The sequence below is a fragment of the Mauremys mutica genome, chromosome 6 (genome assembly GCF_020497125.1).
Source record: "Mauremys mutica isolate MM-2020 ecotype Southern chromosome 6, ASM2049712v1, whole genome shotgun sequence".
Classification (NCBI taxonomy): domain Eukaryota; kingdom Metazoa; phylum Chordata; order Testudines; family Geoemydidae; genus Mauremys; species Mauremys mutica.
Window position 1 is genome coordinate 57,313,033 of NC_059077.1, and position 27,594 is coordinate 57,340,626.

A 27,594-nucleotide genomic window follows, 5' to 3' on the forward strand; every position below is an offset into this window, starting at 1 on the left:
AAAAGTGCTCAGTTGGCCTTTTGGGATCTCTAGCCACTTCTGTCCCACTTTTGTTTTAAAACAAACTTGGTCGTCTTTAATATTTTAAGACCTAGTTCTGAGATGCATATGTTTTAATAAAGTGAGCTGAAAGTAGCCATTGAACCACATCCTGCTGCTGACTGGGCAGGTAGGCTTCTGAAGGATAGGAGTGAATGAGAAGGATCTTAACGCTCAAACATCATGATGAAAAAGTTTCTAGTAGAATATAGGGCATAATACCTGCTCCTCATGTTCATAATATTTTTTTTAATTAAAAAAAACTCATTCCAATAGCCAGTTAAGCCATTAGTGCATCAGGTGGTTATTGTTGCACTACTTGAGTGGTTGAAGGAATTCTGCCTTCAGCCTCATGATATAGTACATGTTAAAAGTTTTTTACGATCTTCACCTTCTTGTGACTTATTGCTATGTTATCAGGCACTGCTAAAGACTTCCTTACACTAAGCAAGTTTGAGCTCAATCTGGAGCAGAAAGAATATTTTCCAACTGGAATATTAAACTGAATTTAAAACAAATTTGTGTGTTAATTTTGTTGGAACAGCTCCTTAAAATTGCATATATTGGGGTAGTGAAAGTGATTTTGAATTAGGCAGTGAACAAAGGCTCTGAGATCAAAGCCTCATTACACTAGGCCTAGATATAGACATGGTCCCTGCCTTGAAAAGCTTATATTCTAAAAAGACAAACAGTATAAAAGGGTGGTGAAGGAGATGCTATACAATGTTACATGCACATATACCTGTCATATTTGATTTATTCCCCACCCCCTTCACCAGGCTTAGGGGTAAGGAGGCATGGAGAAATTGGAGTAAGTCAATACTCTTGCTGCAATTACAACACTTGGGCAGGCAGGGGGAAAGCAAATATGACTGGTATATGAGCGTATGATACTACATAGTATCTCTTCATCCTTTAATACTGTTTTGTCTTTTTAAACTATAAAAAGAATCCTTGTAGGGATTTGAAGGAAGATAGGGTAGTAGTTTGACATGTCAGTTTGGAGAGTGTTTAGGACTGCAGCTTTCATCCAAGCCATTTTCTAAAGCTGATTGAAGTCTAACTTAATTTTATATTTGTGGTCCACTGGCATTTAACAGCAGGTTCCTCTGTCAAATTAATCTCTATAGATTAAACAGTAGAGATCTGAAAATCCCAGCTCTTGCTCATAGGAGATGAATGTAATTCCCCTCAAGACAAAACCAAATTTATTCTTATAGGGCCTAAGCTTCTTACAGATCTCATGTAGCTCTCTAAAACTACCTCAAGACACAGGCCACAATAACCACTAGTCTTTTCATCCTCACATATCAATATTAACCTAGGTTACTCCTAGACTGAAACCTCCTTGTAAGTAGGTAGTCAGCCTGCATCCAGAAATTGTGGGTTGTGACCCCATTCCAAAAGAGAACCATTAACATTTAGTTTATTAAATTGTATATGGTTTCTTCTTTCTTGGCAGGGGGAAATTGAGCTGTCTTGTGCCCTTCTCAAGCAAAACGTGTTAAGTATTGCTTTAATGGCAGAGGATATAAACAAGCCAATTTCCTTCTTGGCAGGGAAAGTAAACAGCCATTATTCCTGACCTGTGGCTTTAGCATTCCACTACAAGTTATCATTTTTCCACTTCCTCTTTCTTTGTTGCTGTCCCAGTGAGACACAGCTGACTACCTCTCCTTCTAGCTCAGAACTAGTGACCCCTTTCACATAGCAAGCCTCTGAGTGCGACCCCCTATACATTAAAAACACTTTTGTATATATTTAACACCTTTATAAATGCTGGAGGCAAAGCGGGGTTTGGGGTGGCGGCTGAAAGCTTGCGACCCCCTATGTAATAACCTTGTGACCCCCTGAGGTGTCCCAACCTCCAGTTTGAGAACCCCTGTTCTAGCTTGCTAACTAAGGTGTTCTTTACAAAATGGGACAGGTTTTGTTCCCTCATCTTCAGAGTCTGAGTACATACATCCTGCACCACTTCTGAAAGACATTCTGTTCTTTCACTGGGATCTTAACATGCTTCTGCAAATCCCTATTTGTTAAGAATGAAAGTAACCTTTAATAGCAACTACATCAGAAAGACAAATGAACTGGGAGTTGTGCGCATCAGGGAATCTGTATTTTTTTTTCCAAGACATTACCATACAACAACCTTGGCATCCCTTTACTTATGCATAAAAGCATTGCAAGGTAGATATTTTGCTTTCTGAAAACATAGTTTTCAGTCAAGTGTCCTATAGCTGCCAGTAACTTTTAAAAAGGATTGATTTTTCTCTCTATCAACTATACTTAATACTACTGTTCGTTTGTTCTCCTCTGCCTTTCTCCAATTATGACTAACCTAGCTGGGGCGGAGGGTCTGTATTTCTAAGAAAAGATGACAGGTAACGGAAGAGGAGAAAAAGGGGTCTGCTAAATTGGTGGATGCATATACTAGAAAAAATAATTGATGGATAAAGAATAAAATCCCTGGTCTCACCTACTTCTCTCTCTCACTCACACTCACACTCACACGCATCCACCAATTTAGAAGACCCCTTTTTCTCCTCTCCCCCTCTGTTACCTGTCATCTTTTCGTAGAAATATAAATTGCAGCAGTGCACCTTTGGAACTTTTGTATAGGGAAATAATTAGTGGGCCAGAAACATTAGCTGAGCTGTCTGGGTATTACATTAGGGGGGACTAACTGCACTGCTGTGGAGTCATTCCTGCAGTGTAGGTACACCTCTACCCCGATATAACACTGCCCTCGGGAGCCAAAAAAAATCTTACCACATTATAGGTGAAACCGCGTTATAGTGAACTTGCTTTGATCTGTCGGAGCGCGCAGCCCCACCCCCCTGGAGCGCTGCTTTACCACGTTATATCTGAATTCGTGTTAGATCGGGTTGCGTTATATCAGGGTAGAGGTGTATATCTTATGTATGTGTGTATATATATAATCATGAATTTTCCAATTTACAGGTAAGGAAAATGCCCCATTTTCAGTAAATCCCTCTTTATTTAGATAAATATCCACTAATTCTCTTGAGCTATATTGTAATAAACCATAGTTACTGTAATACTAAGTTTGATCTTTATAAAAATGCACTTGTAGAAGCTTCCTAAAAGATGAAGAAAATTAGTATTCTCTTCTAAACTGAGAAGACAATTCTGTTTAGTTGGGTTACCTACTTGTCCTAGGGCTCTGAAGTGCTCAGTTAGCCTGCTAACGAAGGAAGTGTGACTTCATACCTGCCCATTTTCTGTAAACTTTGGGTGCATTGTAGCTTGTGAGCATTAAAAAATACCTTTTAAAACAAATTTTCAGTAAATATATATTTTAAACTATATATATATATATATATATTTTTTAGAGTTCTAGAAGCTGGAAAGGCAATTATATATCCACCACAAAAGGAAGTGAGAGCTGTTACTCATGTATTCACTGATAATAAAAGCGTCAACATAGAGAGAGAGAAATGTCTCTTTGAGGCTCCATATTATCCTGTGCAATATATAGGGGATTATCTTTTTGAGGTAAGTAAAATAAATATTCTTAACTGAAATTAATGCTTCATGAATAGTGTGTTTATTGATTAGAACATACTGCAACTCTGACAAAAGTGAAAGGGATGCTATCAACTTTTTTTTTAAATGCACTATTTTTTATTATTATTATTTTAATTCTGATCACCTTTTAAATAGCATGTGCTAACTTTTAGGTTTTTTTGTTTTTTTGTTAAGTGTCATTGAGAAGATTGTGTATAGCCAGGTTTTCTGTTCTGCTTTTGGTTGGGTCCGATAGCAACACCACCAAGCACTCTCTTTCTCTGTGCACACACCTGCCTACTATCTCTTCAATTGCTGCTTATTCACTGCTGTTACTTGTAAACATACTGTTAGAGCTACAGTTATACACTTTGAGCAGTTCATGAAAGTGATGCAACTGACAAAACAGTGAAAGTGACTATTCACAAAATGCCAAATTAAAACTATTCCCCCCCCCCGTAATTGTTTTTCTAGTATCCAAGAAAAAAAATCCACTTCCATTTGACATTTTTGTACTTAGCCTGATAATGTCTAGTTAACTTTTTCACTCAGAGAGTGGTGAAGCACTGGATTGGATTACCTAGGGAGGTGGTGGAATCTCTTTCCTTAGATGTTTTTAAAGTCAGGCTTGACAAAGCCCTGTCTGGGATGATTTAGCTGGGGATTGGTCCTGCTTTGAGCAGGGGGTTGGACTAGATGACCTCCTGAGGTCCCTTCCAACCCTCATATTCTATGATTCTAGCTGCATTAAAACTGTATCTTCACACTTCAAAAATCAGTTTAGTGATTTACCTTCCCCACCCCCATGCATGATCTCATAAGTTACCCTGCATTTTCATCCAGATCATATTACAAATTATGCTAAAATGTTAAAGTTCAGAAACTTACTGAAAGCAAATGCAGCTTGCCAGTGGTTAATTGGACCATAGTGCCTAGTAATATTGTAGCAGTTATGAAACTGAAGAGAAACTCAGAATTGGTAGGTTCAAAACTTCATGTCTTGCTTTTCACTCAGAACTTCACAAAGCCAAATCTTTAGTGCAATTTTATGGAAAAAAAGCGATGTGTTCCACAATACTATGTGAAAGACTTGGGGCCATGTCAACACTACAGGAACTATATAATATGTTGGTGGGTGGGTGGGTATATATTTATATATAAAGTGCATTTTTATAAAGATCAGTACACACACACACACACACACACAAGTTTTAAACAAACAATTTAATACTGGTACACAGTGATGATTGTGAAGCTTGGTTGAGGTGGAGGAGTCAGAGGGTGGGATATTTCCCTTACTGCTAAATGATGAACTAGCAATTGGCTTGAGCCCTCAAGGGTTAACTCTCTCTACATAAGGCAGCAGGGAATGGAGGGAGATATGTGCATTTCCCTTAAGTACACTACCTTGTTAATTAGATCAGCTTGCTGAGATGGCAGCTGCTGCAAGCTCCCTCCATCCTGAGCCCTGGTGTCCCCCCTGCTCTATAGAAGATGGGGTAAGCGGGGTGCAGGAGCAGGAGGGAGGGAGACACCCTGACATTAGCCCCCCTTTTCCTCCCCCTCCCCTCCCCACAGCAAGCAGGAGTCTCGGGGAACAGCTCCAAGACAGAGGGCAGGAACAGCACATGGCAGTGGGGGGAGGGACACAGATGAACTGCAGGCAGCTGCTGGACAGGGAACTTAGGGGAGTGGAGAGCTAATGGGGGCGCTGAAAGGGAGCTGCTGGTCCACCCTGGTTTCAAGCCCCCACCAGCTAACTGCAACGGGCTGCTCTTCCTGCAAGCAGTAGACAAAGCAGGTGGCTACCAAATGATGTTAGAAGGGAGCATTACACAACTTTAAATGAGCATGTTCCCTAATTGATCAGCAACATAACAACGAAACAATGTTAACTGGGATGACTTTAAGTGAGGAGTTACTGTATAACAATGTAGTATAGACACAGCCTACAGCAACAGAAGGGGTTTTTTCATTACTGTAGGAACATCACCTCCTTGAGCAAAAGTACCTAGGCTGATGAAAGCATTTGGGGGTTAAGTCAGTATGGCTACAGCATTTAGGGATGTGGATTTTTCAAACCCCCAAGTACCACAGCTATTTTGACATGAATTTTAATTACAGAGCAGACCTTAGTCTGCTTCCAGTTTCTACTCTAACTTTGGCCAGGGAATGCTTTCTAGAAAAGAAGTGCAGTTATGAACATTGTACATTTGAATCTTGCTCCCATTGAGGCCAATGGTAGAATTCCTCTTTAATTTCATTGTACCTGGATACAGCCTGGACTCCTGCAGGTAGTGTTCCATGCTGACTTGGACTGATTCTATAGTCTAATTTAGGATCTGCCTTATTTGTCCCAAGAAGGAGTTAGTTATCCTGTCCTTTTTGGCCAGGAAAAATTGTGGCTGCAGCTTGAGGCTTAGAGGAAGATGATGTGTAAGGAAGAAAGGATGCAGAATATTTCCATGCTAGGAATCTAATGTGGTATTTATACGCAACCTTACGATAACAAACCAGCATGCAACAGATTTTATTAAGAGAACTTTCAAGTATCGAAGTGGTTATAAACTGTGACATACTTAGACTGTCTGTTAGATCACAAATAAATAGAGGACAGGTGTAGGGAACAGACGCCGTTTAAAGGAGAATTCTTCTTTATATAGCCTGTTCATACTCAGTTTCAGAGTAGCAGTGCCTGTTGGATCACCCTTGCCCCCCTCCGGCATCTCCCCTCTCTATCGCTGAACATTTTGATGGCAAGGCTATAAAGGGGGGGTGCTGTACTTCAAGGGCTTCTGTTACTTCTAACTGTGACAGCAGATTGATCAGGAAACTCGCTGGGTCTTTATGACTTGGCTTCATTGGAGCTGATTCGTCTCAGTGCCACCTTAGCTCTCTAGTTATCCGATCAGTCTAGTTACGTTAAATCAATGTTTCTGAACCGTTGGAACTGGCGTTCTTTGAGAATACTGGTGCATATTCACATTTTCTACCCTCCTTCCACAAATTAAGTTAAGTCCCAGAGGAAGAGGAGATGTGAGGAGGTGATAGAAGGAACTGAGACAGCTGGAGCACAGCACTCCCTTCTGTAGCCTCAGCCTTAGAACATTCAAGAATGGTGAGGGAAGGGCACAATAGCTACTAAAAGGTTCTGTCCATGCATCCCAGGAGTGTGCATGTGAAGTCACATCAAAGAACTCCACTTAACAGATAAGTGGCCTTCATTTTATTATCTTGGTTTTGGCTGAATCTTATCCTTCTTAAAACAGTGTGTGACTAAAATTACTTGATTTCATTTTGACATTATAATGCCATCTCCGCACACTTGAACTGAAATCATTTTGCTTGAACTTGACATTGTGACAACTGAACACTTACACTAATCTTATTTTGCATTGTGGTCTGAAGTCATACTATGGTTTTCAGAATCTTGCATTAAAGCTTCCTATGGGATGGTCATTAGGAACTCAATTTTCTCAATTGCTTGGCACTGTGGCAAATCAGCAAAGTACATAAACATGTGCTTGATGAAGACCACATGAGTAGTCCCACAGAAGCCAATAAGACTTCTCTCATGCTTAAAGTTAAGCATACGTTTGAGTGTTTTGCTGATGTAGCAGGGATGGTACCTCCAGAGCACCCCTTCATGGCAGGGCATGGCCTTTCAGGCAGCCCACCTTCAATGGCCAGTAACTTTCCACCATCAGAAGTATTTAGAACAAGAATCCCCTTCTGGACTCTAAAATATTAACTTTTTCCACATAGTTTCCAGTGACCCTGCAGACCTAAACCCTTCCCTCTTGGCTAAGGGATTACACAACTTTCCTTCCAGGGCTTGTGCTGTGCTTCTCCCTCTCCCTTTAAATTGCCCTGCACTGGTTCCACCTGAGCTGGCAACAGTCATTCAAGAAACAGAACTAAAACCAAAACCTTCATAATAGTTTTTCCTCCATGCATCTCTGCTGTGGCGCAGTCTTTCTGCCTCCCTCCACAGCTTGGAGGCCAGGTCACACCACTGTAGTCTTTTCTCACCATGTGTCCTGCAGGAACCTTCTTGCTCTCTAAGTCTCCTCCTCTGATGAGGGAAGAGACACCTTATGTACTTCTTTCTTTCCCCAGACCTTGTCCTGGTTGGCTGAAAGGAAGGGGAGCCATGCCCCACCCAAACCACAAAGTCCCAGTCCCTTAAAGATACAGTTACCTGGGTTTCCCTAGACTCTTAACTATTACGCCAGGACCACTTACTCTTCTCAGCATCTGCTCCAGAGCTCCTGGAACAGGATTTGGCTGGCCACAGTCCCCACTACCTCTTAAACAGGGCAGACCACTCTGTTACAGCAGGATTGGTGCTGGAGTGCTCAGCACCTTGCAGGATTAAGCCTTAGTTTATTACTCCCTCAAAGTGAATGTCAAATTCAAATAGCAATAAAATAACAAGGAATGTGGCCAGATCTACAGAATAGGGGTTTCTATCTTGGAAAGCAGTAACTCTGAAAAGAATTTAGGGGTCATAATAGACAAGCAACTCAGCATGAGTTTCCAGTGTGATGCTGTGACAAAAAGAGCTAATGTGGATATATAAGTAAGGGAGGTGATTTTTACCTTTCAATGTGGCATTGGTGACGCCTATACTGGAAAACTGTCTCCAGTTCTCACCTCCCTATTTTTAAAAAATGATATTGATAGTTTGGAAAGGGAGCAAAAGAATGTGTCAAACATTTGAGCGCTGGGAAAAATTCCTTACAGTGAGAGACTTAAAGATCTCAGTCTGTTCAGTTTATCCAAAAAAAAAAAAAAAAAAAGATTTGATTACAGTGTATAAGTACCTTCACAGGGAGAAAATATTGGATCTAAAGATCTCTAATTTAGTGGAGAAAGGCAGAATAGAATCAGTGACTGGGAACTATAATTTGTCTGGCTTCAATCAGAAATTGGGCATAAATTTTTAACAGCAAGGGTGATTAACAATTGGTTGGATTAACGATTGGTTAAAACCAATTAACTGATTAATTGGTTGGATTGGATTAACAATTGGTTAAAATTAATGATTAACATTTGGTTAAAATCATGCACTGAAAATCTTTATGAAATGTATTTTTCTCATATTATACAGTACCTGACTAATTTAATTTGTAATTATTTTATAACAACAATGGACTAAATTGTAGCTTTGCCAAAAGACCTGTGTATGGAGCAGTGTGTAGTTAGACTGTGATTCTATTAAGGGAAGAGTTTAAGACCTAGAAGGACTGGATACTTGAAGAACTGGTAAATAAGATTTGGAACCTTTAAACTGTAGGTTGCCAGTTGAGCTTCATCACTGCTAGTCAGCCACTGGAAGGAATTGACATCTGATCGTATTTTATTGCCCTTTATGAAATTGGGGCTTCTCTAGAAAAGGAGTTATTACAGAATAACAATTCCTGATGAACTCCCTGTGTGAACACTCTTACTTTGGAATAAGAGTGCCTTAACCCCTGGATTAAGCTAATTCAAACTAAAAATGTCCATCCACACAGAATTAATCAGGAATAGTTATCTTTTAATTTCACACCCTATTTTAGTCCAAAATAATTTTATAAACTTTATAAAAAAATATATGCAAAAATATAAGAAAAATATAAGAAAAATATAAGAAAAAAGTTGCAAGTAGAGTTTTTAAACAGCTGTCTCTGTATATGCAAGTTTTAAATCTTTTGACCTTCACAGAATGAAATACAAAATATTACTGAAGATAACCAAATGAACCATCTTTTAGCTGAACAAGAAGCCAGAGATACGTCTGACATGCAACTTGTTGCAATGAAAAATGCATTAATAAAGCATATGTATTTTACTCAGGTAAGAAAAAAACAGGACTGTATAAACTTTTAACTGTAAAAATGTAATAAAATTCTCCCTAGGTATATTTGCCCTTGAAACACAAATCTAACCAAGATAACATTAGATTTCTTAACATCTGCAGAAATTGTAACAATATATAGTAATCTGTAAAGTTTAAAAATTGTATATAGTATTTAGTGCAATACTATCTTATACCAAACTAAGATTCATTCTGTTATGAGGTGATTGTTTAATATGTGTTTAATGAAAAAATGGACTAGATGAAATATCAGTGGTAATACCACAGATAACTGGTCATTTTGTTTCATTTTGATTTTTAACTATCTCACAAAACAGTGGATTGGCCTTTAGTCTTTCTATGACTGGCCTTTAAATAGCTATATTTATGTTCACATGTTCGTCTCAAAACCAAAGAAATCCCTGAACCAGCAACATTTTGCTGAGCGTTATGAAGAATTCTTATTGCTGTGTGGAATGTATATTAAGGGAAATAAAACTTAATGCATTCTACCATTTTAATAATATCACAGATTTAATCATGAAGTGCATTAGGAAGTGAGGGCATTATTTCATATTTAGAAAAATTAACAATTAATTGTTTTGAATCAGTACAGCATATATTCCCACCATAATATACTGATTGTTATTTAGTAGTTCTTATGTGAGCCCTAATACAGCAAACACATGTTTGTAGACTTATACTTATGAATATGTTTGTCTTTAGGAGCAGGTCCATGGTATATATTAATACTTGTTTTATTATTATGCAGTAAGGTATGTTGTCAATTTAGTGTTGCCACACCCACAAAAGCAAAGAATAAAAATTTAACCTTCCAATAGTAAATATCCAATGCTCTTCTACCCACAGGCACGTGATTTTTCAAAACCACAACTACCATACATCAGACCATTCACTGCAACCTTACCTCTGCCCCCATCTTTTCCTTCCTCTTACACACATCTTTACCAGATTATTTCTCTCCCGCCCCCATGCTAGTAGTTGTGGATGTTTGGTGGATGGCTAGTTTTGTTGGGAGAAGGTCATTTGCTAAAGGGTTGTGCACAACGATGGGTATGTGCCCAAGGGGGTTATTGAAGGCTGGCATTCCCAGGGGGCATGCTTTTTCTTTTTCTTTAAAGGTGCAGTTTTGGTAATGTCCATTAATAGAACCATAGTGGTGGCCCCTAGCTGGATGTAAAAATGATTTTACATTTATATTTAGTTCCTTTTATCTCATAGGCTCCCAAAGCACTTTACAGAATAAACACTAGTGTATATACAATATCTCACAATTGGAAAAACAGAAAAGAAAAGAAAATCAAGAGTATGCATCAGTGCAAATTAAGTATCTTAAACTGATCCTGTCTTCACATATCAACAGTTTAAAACAAAAAGTCAAGAATAATGCATTAATTCAAATTGCAGGATAATTTAGATTTGAAAAATGAAATTGCCCAGATTGTTGACGACTCAGGACACCTCTTGTTTAAGCCTACTCTTGTTAAAAGTTGCATAAGAAGTATACCTTCTGTTTCTATAAAATGAGAACTAACTAGATCTCCATGTTAAATTTGCATTTATTTTTTAACCACTGGTTAAATATTTTTTTTAACACTGATGTATGTTTTGCTGGTCATTAAACGTAGCATTTTGTCAGTATCTAATCTAAGGGTTTTCATTTATGCCCCTGATTCACTTCTGTTTTATAGATGGTGAAGGAGAAGTCTACTCAAATAGACCAACTGAGTGGATGTGGTACAGAGGTAAGTACCTGTAATTCTTGATTTCTGAAGGTGTAAGTTATAATTGTTCAGTACTTATCCAATCATCTTCCCCGATAAGGGATCTGTTTTTTGGAGCAGGTTTTTTCAGTTGATAATTTTTCACCTCTCCCAGAAAGGAACTTGATAGTTGCAGGCATTGTACATCACTGTGGTTTCCATTGTGGGGGTGATTGTGAGGCACCCTGTGGCTTTAGAAATTTTATTCTGTGGAAGCAGCAAAGAGTCCTGTGGCACCTAAAGGTAATAATTGGAGATGTACCAATTTCCTAGAACTGGAAGGGACCTTGAAAAGTCATCGAGTCCAGCCCCCTGCCTTCACTAGCAGGACCAATTTTTTTACCCCAGATCCCTACGTGGCCCCCTCAAGGATTGAACTCACAACCCTGGGTTTAGCAGGCCAATGCTCAAACCACTGCGCTATCCCTCCCAATGTCTGTTAGCCTATAAGGTGCCACATGACTCTTTGCTTTGCTGCTTTTACAGCTCCAGACTAACATGGCTACCCCTCTGATACTATTCTGTGGAAGTTTTCTACCAAGCTCTCAGAAGGCACACCTAACAGAGCAAAGATTTCCTACAATATATACCCTTAGACTACTGTACATGCCGCTGTAAGTGTAGACATAGATTCTGTACACCCCGAGCCCAGGTATAAATAAAGTGTAGACAGTGAGACACTGCTTAGGCAAATAAAAACACACCAGAACCTGAGGGTATATACCTTACATGACTGTCTACATGCCCAAGCAGTGCCGCCTCCATCTGCACTATTGTTTTTAGCAGTATAGCATCCTGCTGCTGGAGCAGTTCCTTGTGGTGGGGAAGGGTTCCATCTGCTTCCCACTGCTTCCCCCCCTTTCACTGCCACGTGTAGCTACATACTGCAGTGTGGACACTGCCTGCACTTCACTGCAGCATGTAACTACACAGACCCTACATGTCAGTGCCAGTGTAGACGAGACCTTAGAGAGTAAGTACAATTAAATTGCTGGGGCTTAAATAATAATAATATTATGACTCCAACTCCTGAGATGATAAGCATATCCTGGAAGGTACTGAGTGATTTTAGTGGGAGTTCAAATCAGTAGGAGTTAGGAGCAGTGAGGCCCTTGCAGAAGATATTCAGCATATCAGTGGATCGCACTATAAATTAGAACTGTTGTTTTCTATATCTTAAAACAATTTTTTACTTTGTTATATGATGAACAAAAATATATACATACCTTTTGGCTAAAGAAATTTTGTATAAAGATTCATAAATATTTCCTTTTTGTATCTAAAGGAACTGAACTCTTAGTTGGTTCTCATTTTTCTTTTAAGATAGAACTATGTTTATAAATCTTTTATTCAGACATTCTTTCTATGCAGTTTTTCACAAATATTTGCCATTCCAGGTTAAAAATATTGACCTCTCCAGAGGTATATTGTGTATACTTGAAGGACTAGTAGAAGGACATTTCTTTACTGATGTAATCACAGAACTTGCTGCTACTCAAAAATACTTCATCCCTCCTGTGCAGCTTCTTCATTCTCTTCTAGAACATACGCTACAGGTGAGAACTAAAGGCTTGGTCTTTCGCAGTATTAAACTGGGGGAGGGAATGTAAAAACCATGGTCTTAGTCAGATACCAATGGTATATTTTAAAAAAAAAAAAAGTGTCTTCATCCATGATTTCTTTAACCAATGTTCCCTTAACCACTACTTCACCAGCATATACTGTCAATATATTGTTGAAACAGTAAAATCCCAGCATACCTGCAAGACAGAAAATTATTCATTCAGATTGAGCAAATAAATATTATCTTTTTCATACTGTCAATATTACCTCATTTAGGACTATACTATCTATATGTATGCAGGTAACAAATTATAGCAAGTTACATGTTTGTATCAACTGAGACTATAGTATATATTAGGATAACCACTCAAAGACCATAGGGAACATCCATGGATAAAAGTGAAATGCTTGAGTGTGCACTTGCACTCACACTCAATTTTTTCTCCAGTACAATTTATTTAAATAATTGAAAGTAATCGGAAACCAAATAGTATTTTTCATTAGCCCTATTAATGTAGTACCCATCTTATTGTTAAATGCTGTCCTTATATGTAAATGTAAAAACAGTTACAGAAAGAAAGAGTAAGCAGTGAGGTTGAAGCTTTCTAGTACTTTGAGAAACAGCAGGCTCTTCTGTAATTTTGCATAAGTAAGCCATAGATATTGAGCCCACTTAAAAAATTCTTGTCTAGACAATGACAAAATCATATGTATTTATTAACTCTTAAGTCAAACCATAAATTATCCTTATCAAATGCAATGCAAGTCACTTTGGTTGGCAGCAATAGAAATCTTGGTCCCTCTGAATAGAATAAAGATAATTCATAGGAAACAGGTCAGAATTGGAATGAATTGTAAATTGGTCAGGAACAGGATTAAGCAAATAGTGTAACTTGCACTGTTTTGGTATTGTGATTCTGCAAAATGAGTGTGACTTGCCGCACACACATGGGTCTGAATTGGTAGTTGCAGGCAAGGCAATGAGCAGGAGGGTGTATATAAAGCAACTGCATGCTGACTTACACTGCATCATTCCCAACCTCGTAAGGATAAAATTCACTGGTTTAAATGAGTTAATATCAGAGCTGAATACCATTTTTGGTTCAAGTTACCCTTATTTTTTTCCCTTTCTGTGCAAATTACAATATTTTGCCTCTTGTATTCCTCCCCCTCAGTTTCCCACACAATATTAAGCTAACATTTGTCATCAGTGATTTTGAGTTTTGGATGAGTTTGAGTTTAGGATGAGCATGACTAACACAAAAGTTCTTCACTATTAAGTCTTTGGCCAGTACAGACCCAATATTTATTTCTTATTTTTAAAACAGGGAAATACAGACACAGTATTCTCTGCTAAATTTTTTCACATCTTGTATATTCTTCTTCAACTTGATCCTCCTTGGAAGTCTCCTTCCATGTTAAGATATTATCTGGAATTTCTTCAGTGTCCTATTTGCATGAGAGGAACATGGTCTCTGCTAGAGATGCTTGTGAGGTAAGAAGCAGTTGGAAAGGGGTTTTTTTGTTTGTTTTTAATATGTTCTCTTGTTTTGGAGGCTTCTCTCTCTCTCTAACAGCTTAGCTAAGCGAAAACAATTAATATCACACTTTTTCATAAAAAGGTCTCCTTAGTTAAAAAGTATAGAATTTACATATAAAGGGAAGTGCTATTATATGGAAGTCATTTTTTCATTGTACTGTAATTAATTCATTATAAGTGAAGGTTTTCTATACCTAGAATAGCATTTGTACATTTCAGAACTGTTGTTATAAATTTCAATTAATCTGAGTTCACTGAAAATGGCTGTCACTATAGAGGGAAAAAAATCATACATTTCTTGTTACTCCTCTTCTTTGCATTTCTATATTAAATGTTCGAGCATAATTATTTGTATATTGTGTGGCTTTTGACAGTCTAGATCAATGTATATTACTACTGGGTTTTGTATATCTATTTTGCTGAAAATAAAACAGTATAAATCTTATCTTGTCAAATATGCAGTTTCATGTTGTCTTTTGATTTTAAGCATGAAATTTGCAGACTTGTGCATTGGTCCTAATTAACCACTATACAAACACAAGACTCAGGACAGCTTCCTTTTGGGTGCTTCCACCTGATAGAAGGAGAATTTCAGGTTTCTGACTTTTGTGAACCAGAAACTGATTAATTCCATCTCTGGAAAGAGTGACTGCACCTCAGTTCATCACTGTGTGATATCTTCTCTAGTTTAACATTGAAGTACTTTAATATGGCAATGTTGACCAGTATAGAAATGCATATAGGGTTGTTTTTTTGTTTTAAATACATCATTTCATATTCTGAAACAATGGTAAGTATAAACTGTTGTTACACTCACATACAAACTCCATTCACTTACAAGGAAAGTCATTAAAATGAACATTCCTCCATTATTAAAGTTCAATGAAATCACCAGACCAAGGCAGACTTTTTCATTTGTCTTAATAGCCAGTCATCATGCTATCCAAATGCACACTGACTTCTTTTCTCCCCAGCAAACTCCCTCATACTTCCTAACATATAGCCAGTCATAATGCACATACCCAGTTCCTCTACATCACAATCAAACACACAACCCATCCACCAAGGCTACAAGTGGGTAGTGTGGACATCTCTTCCAGAGGTTTGCAGGGAAGACATGAATGTTGTATATTCATAGCCTTCTTACCTTCCTAGTGCACTGTGTGGGGAGCTACCAGGAGGGTGAATAGCAGTGTGGGGGACAGAGGTAAGGTGGGGTTGTTTGCAGACTTGAGTTGGAAAGGTTATGCATAGGTAGACAGGGACTCTGCAGCAAACCTAGGGTGGGAGCCAAGTCACTGTGGCAAGCCATAAGAGCTTGAGCTGCCGGGTGCTGGTGCCTTAACTTTGTAGCACACCGAGGCACTGGTTCTGTAGGGAGTCCTTGATGTGTTCATGTTTTCCCACCTCTCGGTCAAATAATTTAATACTAGCATTTCAAAGCTGATACACCATTCTTTCAAGTACAGACAGAGAAAATAGTTGAAAACTAAAATGATTATCCTGATGATGGGTAGAAAAGAGATTCATGTGTGAATTATTTTTTTTTTTTGTGGGTGGATAAAGAAGAGGAGGCAATTCCTTGAATTTAAAAGCCATATGTTATGTGCAGGGCTTGAGACAGCCACTCGCTCATGGCCAGTAGTAACTTTTCCAGGGTGACTGAAGAGGAAAAAAGTTGAATCCATGTAATTTTGTATAGGAATGCTTTGCAAAGCACTGTTCTCAGAAGGCTTATTGTCAAACCATCCTGAACAGGGAAGGAAGGCACTCAAACTCAGAATGACATCAACAGACCTAGGACATTGGGATAATAGGTGACTTATACAATTCAGTGTAGGAAACTTAAGCTAATAAAGTTTTAATTAAAAAAAGAAACAAGAAATAAACCCATTAATGTTCAGATGCTAAAAAATATCTGAGATTTGGGGATATAATTGTTGATAGAGCTCTTCAGACCTTTGCAGAAGAATTAATTGTAGAAAAATACAAAATGAGTCAGTGCTGCATATATCAAGGGTACTTACTCTGCCAATATCAAATTCCTCCAAAAATGTAAACTAGAAAAGATGTTCTGCTCTTGCTCTTAAAACAGTTTATCATGTTGTTAAATTATGATGTTTCATCAAGGTGTGGCTAAAATGATATGCAAATAGGATCTAATCATGGAAACTCTTACTCATGTGAGTAAAGGTTTACAGGCACATGTTGTAGTTTCCAAAGTGCTAGGAAATCTTTTGGAATTAAAGCCTTTTCATAAATGTTCTACTAAATACAAGAACTCTGCCCCTCCACAAGGAATTCCCTTCCTCCTCCAGTGCACAAGGAAATGGGCTAAATGCAACAATCATTTACCTCACACTATAACATGCACCTTTTAATTAAAACTTTTTTTCCCCAAAATAATACATGACATCAAACACCTAATTACTGGCATGTTCACTGCAGAATATATATTTAAAATATTGCTGAAAATCTGGCCTTAAATCTTTAGTGGTATTGGTATGAAAATATACATTTACTTACAATATATAAGAAACATATGTTAATGTCCTTTAAGTAAAAATGAATTTGAGTAGAACTCACTCTGTGCACTGGGCCAGCACAAGGCTTATGCATTACTTAAGGCTTCAGAATAGAACTGACATGAGTAGTCATTGGCCCTCTGTACACTGGTGAAGTTCAACCTTTGTTTTTAACCTGGACATAGAGAAAGTCCCTCCTAAATTTATATGGTATATACCAAGTTTCATCCTGAGCCAAGTTTTGACCAAGTTAAAGAATCCTTCAATTATTCTCACTTTCATGTTCAAGTGTGACACCAGTAATGGGGTCACTATGTTTTGTCATTTTATTAATTATGATTATTTCTTAAATGCTGATTTGATTGCATTTACAAAATCTCACAAGTATGTTATTGCAAATTTAAAATAAATAAATTTATATAAATTAAATAAATAAATTAAATAAATTTGGAACTAAAATGTCAGAATTGCCTCGTGCATTGATTAGTCAGTAGATCATTTGAAACTTAAAGAATTTCTGGTATTTTATTTTTCAGATCTTGCCTTTACTGCAAAAGCTTTTGTCATGCAGTCTCTGTTTCAGAAAAAAAAAGTGAACAGAGGGTGGTTCACAAAACATTACTCAAGTTTTTCTTTAATTTAGTGAAAGCTGAAGTACAGGCTTTAACCAGAAGGTAAGTTTTATGGGAGAATACTTTACTTTCTTCTTCCGTTTAAAAAAATTCAAATCCATTTCTCAATCCACAATGGAATTGTACCCTGTCTTTACTATGCTCGCTGTCTCTGAAATGGGATGCTGTCCTCATAGAGGTTTGAAAGTAGTATTTGTCCATGCACTTGCTAAATGTTTCCTCTGAAATCTCTCATTTCTTTGCCTGTTTATAACTAGCTTTCATTATGTTAAAAGAATATTCTGCCTGGATGTTAGTATGGAGACTTCTAATTTTTTACATATTATTTTCCCACTATGTTACATGTGTGGATGGGTGTTTAATTTTGTTTCATAAGGGGGTGAGTTTTTAGCTGTGCAGTTCTTAGATTTTTTTTTTTCATTGTCTCACAAATACTTAATATGAAAAACCTTGAACATAAACATACATGTTGTTGTCTTTTTTAATCTGTAAGCACTTGTATTATCTCTCATCCTCCCTAATCAATGTAAATGAATAGATGTATGTATGATTGCCTTATAAAGTAAAAAATTTCCTTTTGTTCCAACTGTAATTATATTTATATAATATTAACACAACATTTGAGTTCCTTCACTTTGGCTGTCATTATTTTACATATATTATTCATAAAAAATAGTGTATGAGCTTTCTGTGCTTAAAAATTACCAAATCTTTGTATGTTTTGACAGGAGATGTGTTATCTGTCTAGTAACTATAGTAATCAAATTGGCATAAAGCTTTAGGTTTTGTTCACTTTTTCTTTTTCTTTTGTATAGATTATGTGAAGGGGCCAATTCACAGCTTCTGCAAGTTATGCCACAGACAGTTCTTCTGAAGACCTTTTGGTTGGGAAGTGAAACCTCTCTGCTTTTTGCCAAACATATAAATATTCTGGTAGATTGGGTCATACATTCCTATAGAGAAAAGTTCAAAACAAATGATGTGAGTATGATTAATTTTCTATAAAAAAGTAATGAAGGTCAACGTATTTTTTTTAAAGCATTTATTTCTTCACTCCTTTCTGAGAAACTACATTCAAGTATCAAAGCTGCTTGTTACATCTGTCCTTTGTGAAGCATGCTGACTTTTGCTCCACAAAAGGAAATGAACTGCTCTATAAGGTTCTCATATATTGATCTGTAAAGAGGAAATGTAATGGAGTCATGAATGGTTTTCTGGTTGCATTCAGATGTTCATATGCCTTTACCAGCAGGTGTTACTACAGTCAGTAGGGACATAAGTTTAGGATGCCTTATCAAATAAACTGTAACCAATAAGGTAATTATCTTATTTTACAATGAAAAGTACTTTTTAGAAAAAATTGTATTCAGTAAAAATTGTCTGAAGGATAGAATTAATGAAACAAATGGGGTTTTGTTGTTTTATACACCTTTTTTAACCTGAAACTTTTTTTCTATGAACTTACCAGTTTTCTTTCCAATCCCTTGAATTTCCTTTGGTGCCTTCTCTAGTTCTTTTTCTTCCAAACAGAATGGAAGACAACATAACTGCTGTTCCATGGCATGCTGGCCAGCAGGACTATGACCCGAACTGAAACTGGCTGTCCTCTATACCACCCCTGCCCCCACCCTTGCTAAAGCCTTTCTGAAGTGTCTTTGACTATTCAGTTCCCATACAAAAGTACAAACTCATCACCGTTCTTTAAAAATTATTGTGGAAGTATAGAATACATAGGCAACACACATCTTTTCAGCACTATCACAAGGAAAGAAAAACATTTCCAATGTACTACCTGATAGTTTTGTAGAGTGTGAAGAAGGCAGAGACGTTGAAACACATTGAAAGCTTTGCTCAGGGTACTTTAATTCTAGCCAGTCCACCTACTGTTTTTGAGAGATGGCAAAACAAGCCATGCAGAAATAAAGTATTGTCTTTATCCATGGTCAAGATATATACATAAACATACATACATTTCAGGTGCCTAGATTTAGGTTTCTAAATCCATATTACCAGCTTAAACAAGTGGCATGATGTTTTTTTCTGAGCACCAAGAAAGCAATTGTCCAGTTGACTTTCAGTGGGAATTCAATACTACTTGAAAATCCAACCATTCTTTTAGGTTCTTAAGTGTAAATTCTGGAGCTTAAATGTAGGTACCCACTTTCTTTTTTTTCCAATTGTGCCCTTTCTTCTGCTCAAACGTTCCAACTTTTTAAACTATACAGTGTTGCGAATTGTATTGTTTCTTCCGTAAGTACAATATTCACTTGTAGACAAGTAAACTACAGTATAAGGTGTATGGATTAAAAAGAAACAGAAAACTTTTTACAAGACTGAACTGTAGTATCAAACATACACAGAAGTCTGCAATAGACTTAAACCTAAAGTATCAGTTGTCCTTTTCCACAAAAACAAGGTTCCCGTTGCTGTTCAACTTTCATTTTATATACTACATTGTATAACATCCCAGCAGATGTGAAATCTGGTCTTAAAATGCAGCTATATTATATTGTTCCCTGACAAGCTACCGTCTTGTGATGTTTTGCTTTGTTTTTTTTAAATAGCCCTCATTCCTTAGCTGTGCATTTAATTTCTTTGCTTTACATTTTTAACAAAAATAAGATTGTCATAACTATAAAGGAAAGGGTAACAACCCTCCTGTATACAATTCTATAAAATCCCTCCTGGCCACCAAAATCCTTTTACCTGTAAAGGGTTAAGAAGCTCAGGTAACCTGGCTGACACCTGACCCAAAGGACCAATAAGGAGACAGGATACTGTCAAATCTTGGGGGGGGGGGGGAGGCTTTTGTTTGTGCTCTTTGTTTTGATGGTGTTTGCTCTTGGGACTAAGAGGGATCGGACATCAATCCATGTTCTCCAAATCTTTCTGCACAAGTCTCTCATATTTCAAACTTGTAAGTAACAGCCAGGCAAGGCGTGTTAGTTTTATCTTTGTTTTCTCAACTTGTAAATGTTCCTTTGCTAGAGGGAGGTTTATCCCTGTTTTGCTGTAACTTTGAAACTAAGGCTAGAGGGGGTTCCTCTGGGCTCTTTGAATCTGATTACCCTGTAAAGTTATTTCCATCCTGATTTTACAGAGATAAACTTTACCCTTTCTTTTAATAAAATCCTTCTTTTAAGAACCTGATTGATTTTTTCATTGTTTGAAGATCCAAGGGTTTTGGATCTGTGTTCACCAGGACTAATTGGTGAGGGTATACTCTTAAGCCTACCCAGGAAAAGGGGTGTAAGGACTTGGGGGGGAAGGAATTAGTCTCAATTCTGCCCAGGAAAGGGGGGGTTAGGGACTTGGGAAATATTTGGGGGAAGGCAGAGTTCCAAGTGGCTCTCCCCTAAGATTTGGAACATGCTTGATGGTGGCAGCTTACTGTTAACCTAAGCTGGTAAATAAGCTTGGGGGTCTTTCATGTGGGTCCCCACATCTGTACCCTAAAGTTCAGAGTGGGGAAGGAACCCTGACAAAGATCTAGAAAAAATGTTTTATTAATCTTGTATGAATAACTTGCTCCCTGATATGTGCAAAGCTCACTATTATCCCTTTCTGTGCTTTCAGTTTTGAGCTATTGTCTGCAAAACTTGGGTACCAAACTTTGTCCAGATAGATGAAAAGATCAGTTCAAAAGAAATACCCACAGGAGCAAATCCTCCCCATCGGTACATAGCTAGCTCTGCCTCTCTTTTCAATTTCTTTGTTTTAGAGATGCAGAAGGAAAATTTGGAGTGTTTCTGTAGCATTGAGCTTAGCAAATAGGGAGCAGAATTCCCCTTCTCTCCATAAACTTGGGTGTGGGGAGGATTGGTGAGAACTGTCTGGTTGTTATTAATAACCAGTTTATAGATATATTAAGTAAGCAATCATAGTTAAACCCTACAAAATCAAAGAAAATATTTCATAGAATCATAGAATATCAGGGTTGGAAGGGACCTCAGGAGGTCATCTAGTCTAACCCCCTGCTCAAAGCAGGACCAATCCCCAACTAAATCATCCCAGCCAGGACTTTGTCAAGCCTGACCTTAAAAACATCTAAGGAAGGAGATTCCACCACCTCCCTAGGTAACCCATTCCAGTGCTTCACCAACCTCCTAGTGAAAAAGTTTTTCCTAATATCCAACGTAAACCTCCCCCACTGCAACTTGAGACCATTACTCCTTGTTCTACTTCGAGTGATTACTCATATCATTTCCAGTTAGGTGTGTGCGCGTGCCACGTGCACAGATGTCGGAAACTTTTTCCCTAGCAGCTACCCATTGGGCCGGCTGGGGAGCTCCCTGGAGTGGCGCCAATATGGCGTTTTATATAAGACCCTACCAGGCCGACCCCACTTCAGTTCCTTCTTACCGCCCTTGACGGTTGTTGGAACAGTGGTCTCTTGTTTCTCAAGTGCTCCACTAATCCCTAGCTTTTTCTTAGTAGTTACCTTTGTTAGTTAATTGTTGATAGTTATCTTAGTGTAAAGTGTTACTGTAGCGTTAAGTATAGTTCAGTAGCTGAGGGCAGTTTTGCCTTTCAACGGCTGCCCTGCGGGGCTCTGGGGCATGCTGTCGCAGGGCTTTAAACCCTGCGGTTCTTGAAACAAGCCCATGCCCACGGGCGATCCCCACAATCATGCCTTAGGTGTCTGGGGGAGGGCCATCAGGCCTTCAAGTCCAATATCTGCACAGTGTTCAAGCCCTGAACAAGAAAAGAGAGGGAAATATGACTCAAACAACTTCTCATGGAGTCCGCATTGCGTCCCTCTCAAGACGCGGGACTGAGCGCCTCAGTGCGCAGTGTTCCTCCAGCAGTACCGGCCACAGCACTGTAGAAGATCCCACACCCACCTCAGGACCGACGATCTCCCGGGCCCCAGAGACGCCCGCCCCGGCACCGTTCCCACTCCCCAGTTGCTCAAAAGAAGCAAGCCTTGGGAGGACCCTCCGTTATGCCCGAAGCGGTCGCTCCCTCCCTGACCGAGTAAGCTTTGGACCAGAGCTCTAAGCCTGACAAGCGCTAGGCTCTGATCTTCTCATACCAGCCCCGCGCAAGGGACCACGCAAATGGAAGAGGTTACATTGCCTTCCACTCCAGATACCTTTGAGGCCGCCAGAGGGCTCATCGAAATGACAGCATTGGTGTCCCTGATCCAAGCACCGGCTCCGGCCCGAGTCCTGGTACTATCCAAGGGTAAACTGGCAATGTTCAGACTGTCAGCCCTCAGACCAGTGTCTCCACACGGCTCTGAGTCCTGGCATCATTCGGAGTCCCGGCACCGCTCCAGGTACCAGTCTGACTCACGGCACCGGTTTGACTCGCGGGGCTGGTCCCACAGCCCTGATCTTCGGAGCCGTTCATGCTCGAGGTCGCTGTCAACTGCTGGAACATGGTCCTGCTCGAGGTCCAGGTCACATTCAGCAACCTTGCGGCACTGTTTGGACCGACGCTGTTCAGAGCGCCAATCCCCGCACCGGCTGTCACCACGGCACTGGCCAGCGACTCATCACTGATCCTCTTTGTGTCACCGCTCCCCATCACGGCACCGCTTCCCAGCCCAGCACCGCTCTTCATTGCGGCATCGGTCACAGTCATGATCAGCTCTACGATGCCGATCTCCATATGACTCTCATCTGTTAAGGGACTCGGTGCCCCCCTTGCTCCATTCGCACACCGCTCTTCCTCAGCCGTCATGATCCAAATCCCCTTCTGGCAGATCGGCGAGTGCTTCAGGGATTTCAGACATTCCCCAGTCGGGCTGGGAAGCCTCTGTCATGACCCCCGGCCACCCAACTGGGAACCCCAGTGGCAATTTTGGACCCCCTGGGCTTATCATCAGGCCCAGGGGGCCCCCCGGTTGCCCGGCTGTCATCACAGTCAGACACTCGGCCTCCTGAGGTGACCCTCAGCTACCCCCCTCCAGACACAGAGCAACCCGCGGAGTCAGCCCCCGTGGTAGGGGCTACCCCATGTGCCCAGGAAGAGTTACCTATAGCTGACCAAGGGGCCACCTCCAACCCGGCTCTCCTGGTGGAGTCGTCTTCGTCCTCCCCTGATGAGGCTGTGGCAGGCATGTCCACGTCTGGTCCACCTCCAATGGACTTTAGAGTCCTACAAGAACTGCTTAGGCGCGTAGCCCTAAATATGAACCTGCAAGTTGAGGAGGTTGTGAAGGAGGAGGATCCTATGGTGGACATTTTAGGCTCAGAAGGGCCTTCCAGGGTGGCCCTCCCCAGGAATAAAACTATTCAAACCAATGCCAAAACCCTCTGGCAAACCCCGGTCTCTATTCCCCCCCCACAGCCAAAGGGGTGGAAAGAAAATATTTTGTCCCCACCAGGAAATATGAATACCTTTTCATCCACCCTGCCCCATTCTTGCCTGTGGTGGACGTGGTGAATGCAAAAGAAAGACAAGGCCAACAAGGGCCCGCTCCCAAATCAAAGGATGCCAAAAGGCTGGACTTTTTTGGAATAAAAGTTTTTTTTTTTGTTGTTGTTGTACTGGTGGTCTCTCGCTACTGATGGCGAACCAGCTTGCGATCCTCAGTAGATAGTAGATACAATTTTAATTCCTGGTCTGCGGTCCTTAAGTTTCAAGATCTTGGCCCAGCAGAGGCTCGTCCAGAACTGGGGCCCATTGCTGAGGAGGGCAAATTGGTAGCTCGAACCTCTCTTCAGGGTTCCCTCGATGCTGCGGATGCGGCTGCATGCACTCCGGCATCCGGCATCGCCATGCGGTGGAACACCTGGCTCCAGTCTTTGGGACTTCCGCCTGAGGTGCAACACACTATCCAAGATCTCCCCTTTGATGGTCAGGGCCTGTTTGCAGAGCAAACCAATTTCCGCCTGCATATCTTAAAGGACACAAGAAACACTATTAAATCATTGGCATGCATACCCCGGCTACCCAAAGAAAGCCTTTTAAGCCCCAGACCATCCAATAATGACCCTTCCCACCTAGGCCCAGGCAGGACTTCTCCCGTCGGAGAAGCAGGTACTCTCGACGTAGACCATCACATCCCCCCCCCCCCTCCAGACAGGGTCAAGAACAATCCAAGCCACCTCTGGGCCCTAAGCACCCATTTTGAAGGTGCGCTCGAGGACAGACTACCAGCTCATACCCCGGACAATTATCCCTTTCTGAACCATCCATCCCATTTCTGCCATGCCTGGTCCTGTATTTCATTGGACCGTTGGGTCCTCCGCACGGTGCAGACGGGATAGTCTATCCATTTCCATTCCCTCCCACCCTCCTTCCCCGTCCCTCTTCAGGTATCCTTCTCACGAGCAGCTCCTTGTCCAGGAGGTACAATCCCTCCTTGCCCTGGGGCAGTGGAGGAAGTGCCTCAGGAGCTCAGGGGCAAGGGTTTCTACTCCCGTTATTTCCTTGTCCCCAAGGCAAAGGGAAGCCTAAGACCCATTCTGGGCCTCAGGGAGCTCAACAAGCACATCGTCAACCTGAAGTTCCGCATGGTCTCCTTAGCCACAATTATTTTCTCACTGGATCTGGGAGACTGGTATGCCACCATTGATATGAAAGACGCGTACTTTCACATTTCAGTTACTCCGCTTCACAGACGTTTCCTCCGTTTTGCGGTGAACAAAATGCACTATCAGTTCACAGCCCTCCCGTTCGACTTGTGCACAGCCCCGTGCATCTTTACCGAGTGCATGGCGGTTGTGGCAGCTTTTCTTCGCTGACACCACGTGCACGTCTTCCCGTACCTTGACGACTGGCTTATACGGGGCCAGTCTCACCAAGAAGTCCGGTCTCAAGTAAAACTGGTCATGGACACGTTCAGTAACTTGGGCATCATGCTGAATGTCAGCAAATCTGTCCTCTCCTCTACTCAAACAATAGAGTTCATCAGGGCAGTCCTGGATGCAAACCAAGCGAGGGCTTTCCTCCCGGAGGCCCGGCGCCTGGCTATAGCAAGCATAATTACTAGCCTCTGCAAGTATCAAAGGGGTAGCCGTGTTAGTCTGGTTCTGTAAAAGCAGCAAAGAATCCTGTGGCACCTTATAGACTAACAGACGTTTTGCAGCATGAGCTTTCGTGGGTGAATACCCACTTCTTCGGATGCAAGTCAAAGAAGTGGGTATTCACCCACGAAAGCTCATGCTGCAAAATGTCTGTTAGTCTATAAGGTGCCACAGGATTCTTTGCTGCTTTTACAGCCTCTGCAAATTTCTCACCACCACAGCAAGGGAGTGTCTCAGGTTGCTGGGTCACATGGCGTCCTGTACCTACATGGTGCAACACACCAGGCTAAGACTCAGGCCTCTACAGATGTGGTTGGGTCAGCCTATCGACCGGGCCATGACAGCCTAGATATGGTGCTCACGGGCCCAAAGCACACACTCGACTCCCTACATTGGTGGCTGGATCTCTGTATGGTGGGTGCTGGGATCCCGTTCCATCCCCGTCAACCCACCCTGACCCTGGTTACATACGCATCTGCCCTCTAATTTGTCTAGGTCCCTCTGTATCCTATCCCTACCTTCCAGCGTATCTACCACTCCTCCCAGTTTAATGTCATCTACAAACTTGCTGAGGGTGCAAGCCACGCCATCCTCCAGCTCATTAATGAAGATATTGAACAAAACCGGCCCCAGAACCGACCCTTGGGGTACTCCATGGCTGAACCTGTTAGAACTTTCATGCTCAGACTCGGTTAGCAAGGTTCTCTTTGGAAGCAGAAAACCTTCCACTCACGCCTCTTACCTGGCTAAATGGAAGAGCTTTTCAATTTGGTCTTTTCAGAAGAGCTCTGCTCCGTTGCAATCCTTGATTCCCTTCATCCTGGACTATTTACTTCACTTAAAGCAGCAGGGGCTGTCGGTATAGTCAATAAGAGTGCACCTGGCCGTGATTTTGGCTTTCAATCCAGGCTCAGCGGGTCATTTGGTATTTGCTAACCCTACGGGTTGGCCGCTTCCTCAAGGGGCTAGACAGACTGTACCCTCAAGTCAGACAGACAGACGGTTTCCCCGTGGGATCTCAGTCTGGTGCTCTTGAGACTGATGGGCCCTCCCTTTGAGCCCCTAGTGATATGCTCTCTTCTTTACCTCTCTTGGAAGGTGGCATTCCTCGTGGCTGTAACTTCGGCTAGGAGGGTATCTGAGCTCAAGGCCCTGATGTCTGAGCCCCCTTTATACTGTCTTTTACCAAGACAAGGTGCAGGTGTGGCTGCATCCAGCTTTTGTCCAAAAGGTGGTTTTGCAGTTTCACACGAATCAGGACATTTTTTCTGCCAGTGTTCTTCCCTAAGCCACATGCCACTAATTGAGAACGCATGCTCCATTCTCTGGATGTCAGACAGGTGTTAGCCTTTTACATTGAGCAGACAAAGATGTTTTGAAAGTTAACATAGCTCTTCATCGCAATTGCTGAGTGAATGAAAGGGCTCCCAGTGTCATCCCAAAGGATTTATTCATGGATCATGGCTTTTATCAGGGCGTGCTATGTCCTAGCAAAGAAACTAGTCCCAGCATTAACAGCGAACTCCAGGAGAGTGCAAGCTTAGTCTGCAGCATTCCTGGCGCAGGTCCCTATTCAGGATAGCTGCAGGTTGGCGACATTTTCATCTATTCACACTTTTGTGTCACACTAAACCATTACACAACAGGTTAGAGGTGATGCTGCATTTGTAGAGCTGTTCTACAGTCTGCAACTCCGACCCCTCCTCCAGGGGATTGCTTGGGAGTCACTTACTTGGAATCACTCGAAGAAGAAAAAATGGTTAGATACCTTTCATAACCGTTCTTTGAGATGTGTTGCTTATGACCATTCCAAGACTCACCTGCATCTAATCTGTTGGAGTATCTGGCAAGAAAGAACTGAAGAGGCGGCGGGTAGGCAGGGGCCTATATACATCGCCATGAAGGTGCGACTCCAGGGGATCCACAGCCGAGACAACGGGTACCACTGGGGGAAAACCTTCCAACTTTCCTATTTGGAATGGACATGAGCAACACCTCTCGAAGAACAACAATTACGAAAGGTAGGTGTGACATTCCCCTGGTGTTATCTGGACCGATGATCTGCTAGGTCCATTCAGTCCTCGCATGTAAGCTGCTCCTTGGATTGTGCAACCGAATCACACTAGCCAATATCTCCGGTCCCAGACACAACCCTAGGAACC

At 40.9% G+C, this 27,594-nt stretch overlaps 1 protein-coding gene across 5 annotated transcripts in view; it reads left to right on the plus strand.

Annotated features, from left to right (window-relative positions):
- The window catches only part of SLF1 (SMC5-SMC6 complex localization factor 1), a 79,443-nt gene that overhangs the window by 16,078 nt on the left and 35,771 nt on the right, over positions 1-27,594 (plus strand). For all 5 annotated transcript variants that reach the window (XM_045022181.1, XM_045022179.1, XM_045022180.1 and 2 more), the window contains exons 5-11: positions 3,393-3,555; positions 9,277-9,408; positions 11,122-11,175; positions 12,591-12,749; positions 14,085-14,251; positions 17,358-17,495; positions 18,269-18,434. In XM_045022181.1, coding sequence (XP_044878116.1) covers positions 3,393-3,555; positions 9,277-9,408; positions 11,122-11,175; positions 12,591-12,749; positions 14,085-14,251; positions 17,358-17,495; positions 18,269-18,434 — 979 coding nt within the window. The remainder of the gene's footprint in view (positions 1-3,392; positions 3,556-9,276; positions 9,409-11,121; positions 11,176-12,590; positions 12,750-14,084; positions 14,252-17,357; positions 17,496-18,268; positions 18,435-27,594) is intronic.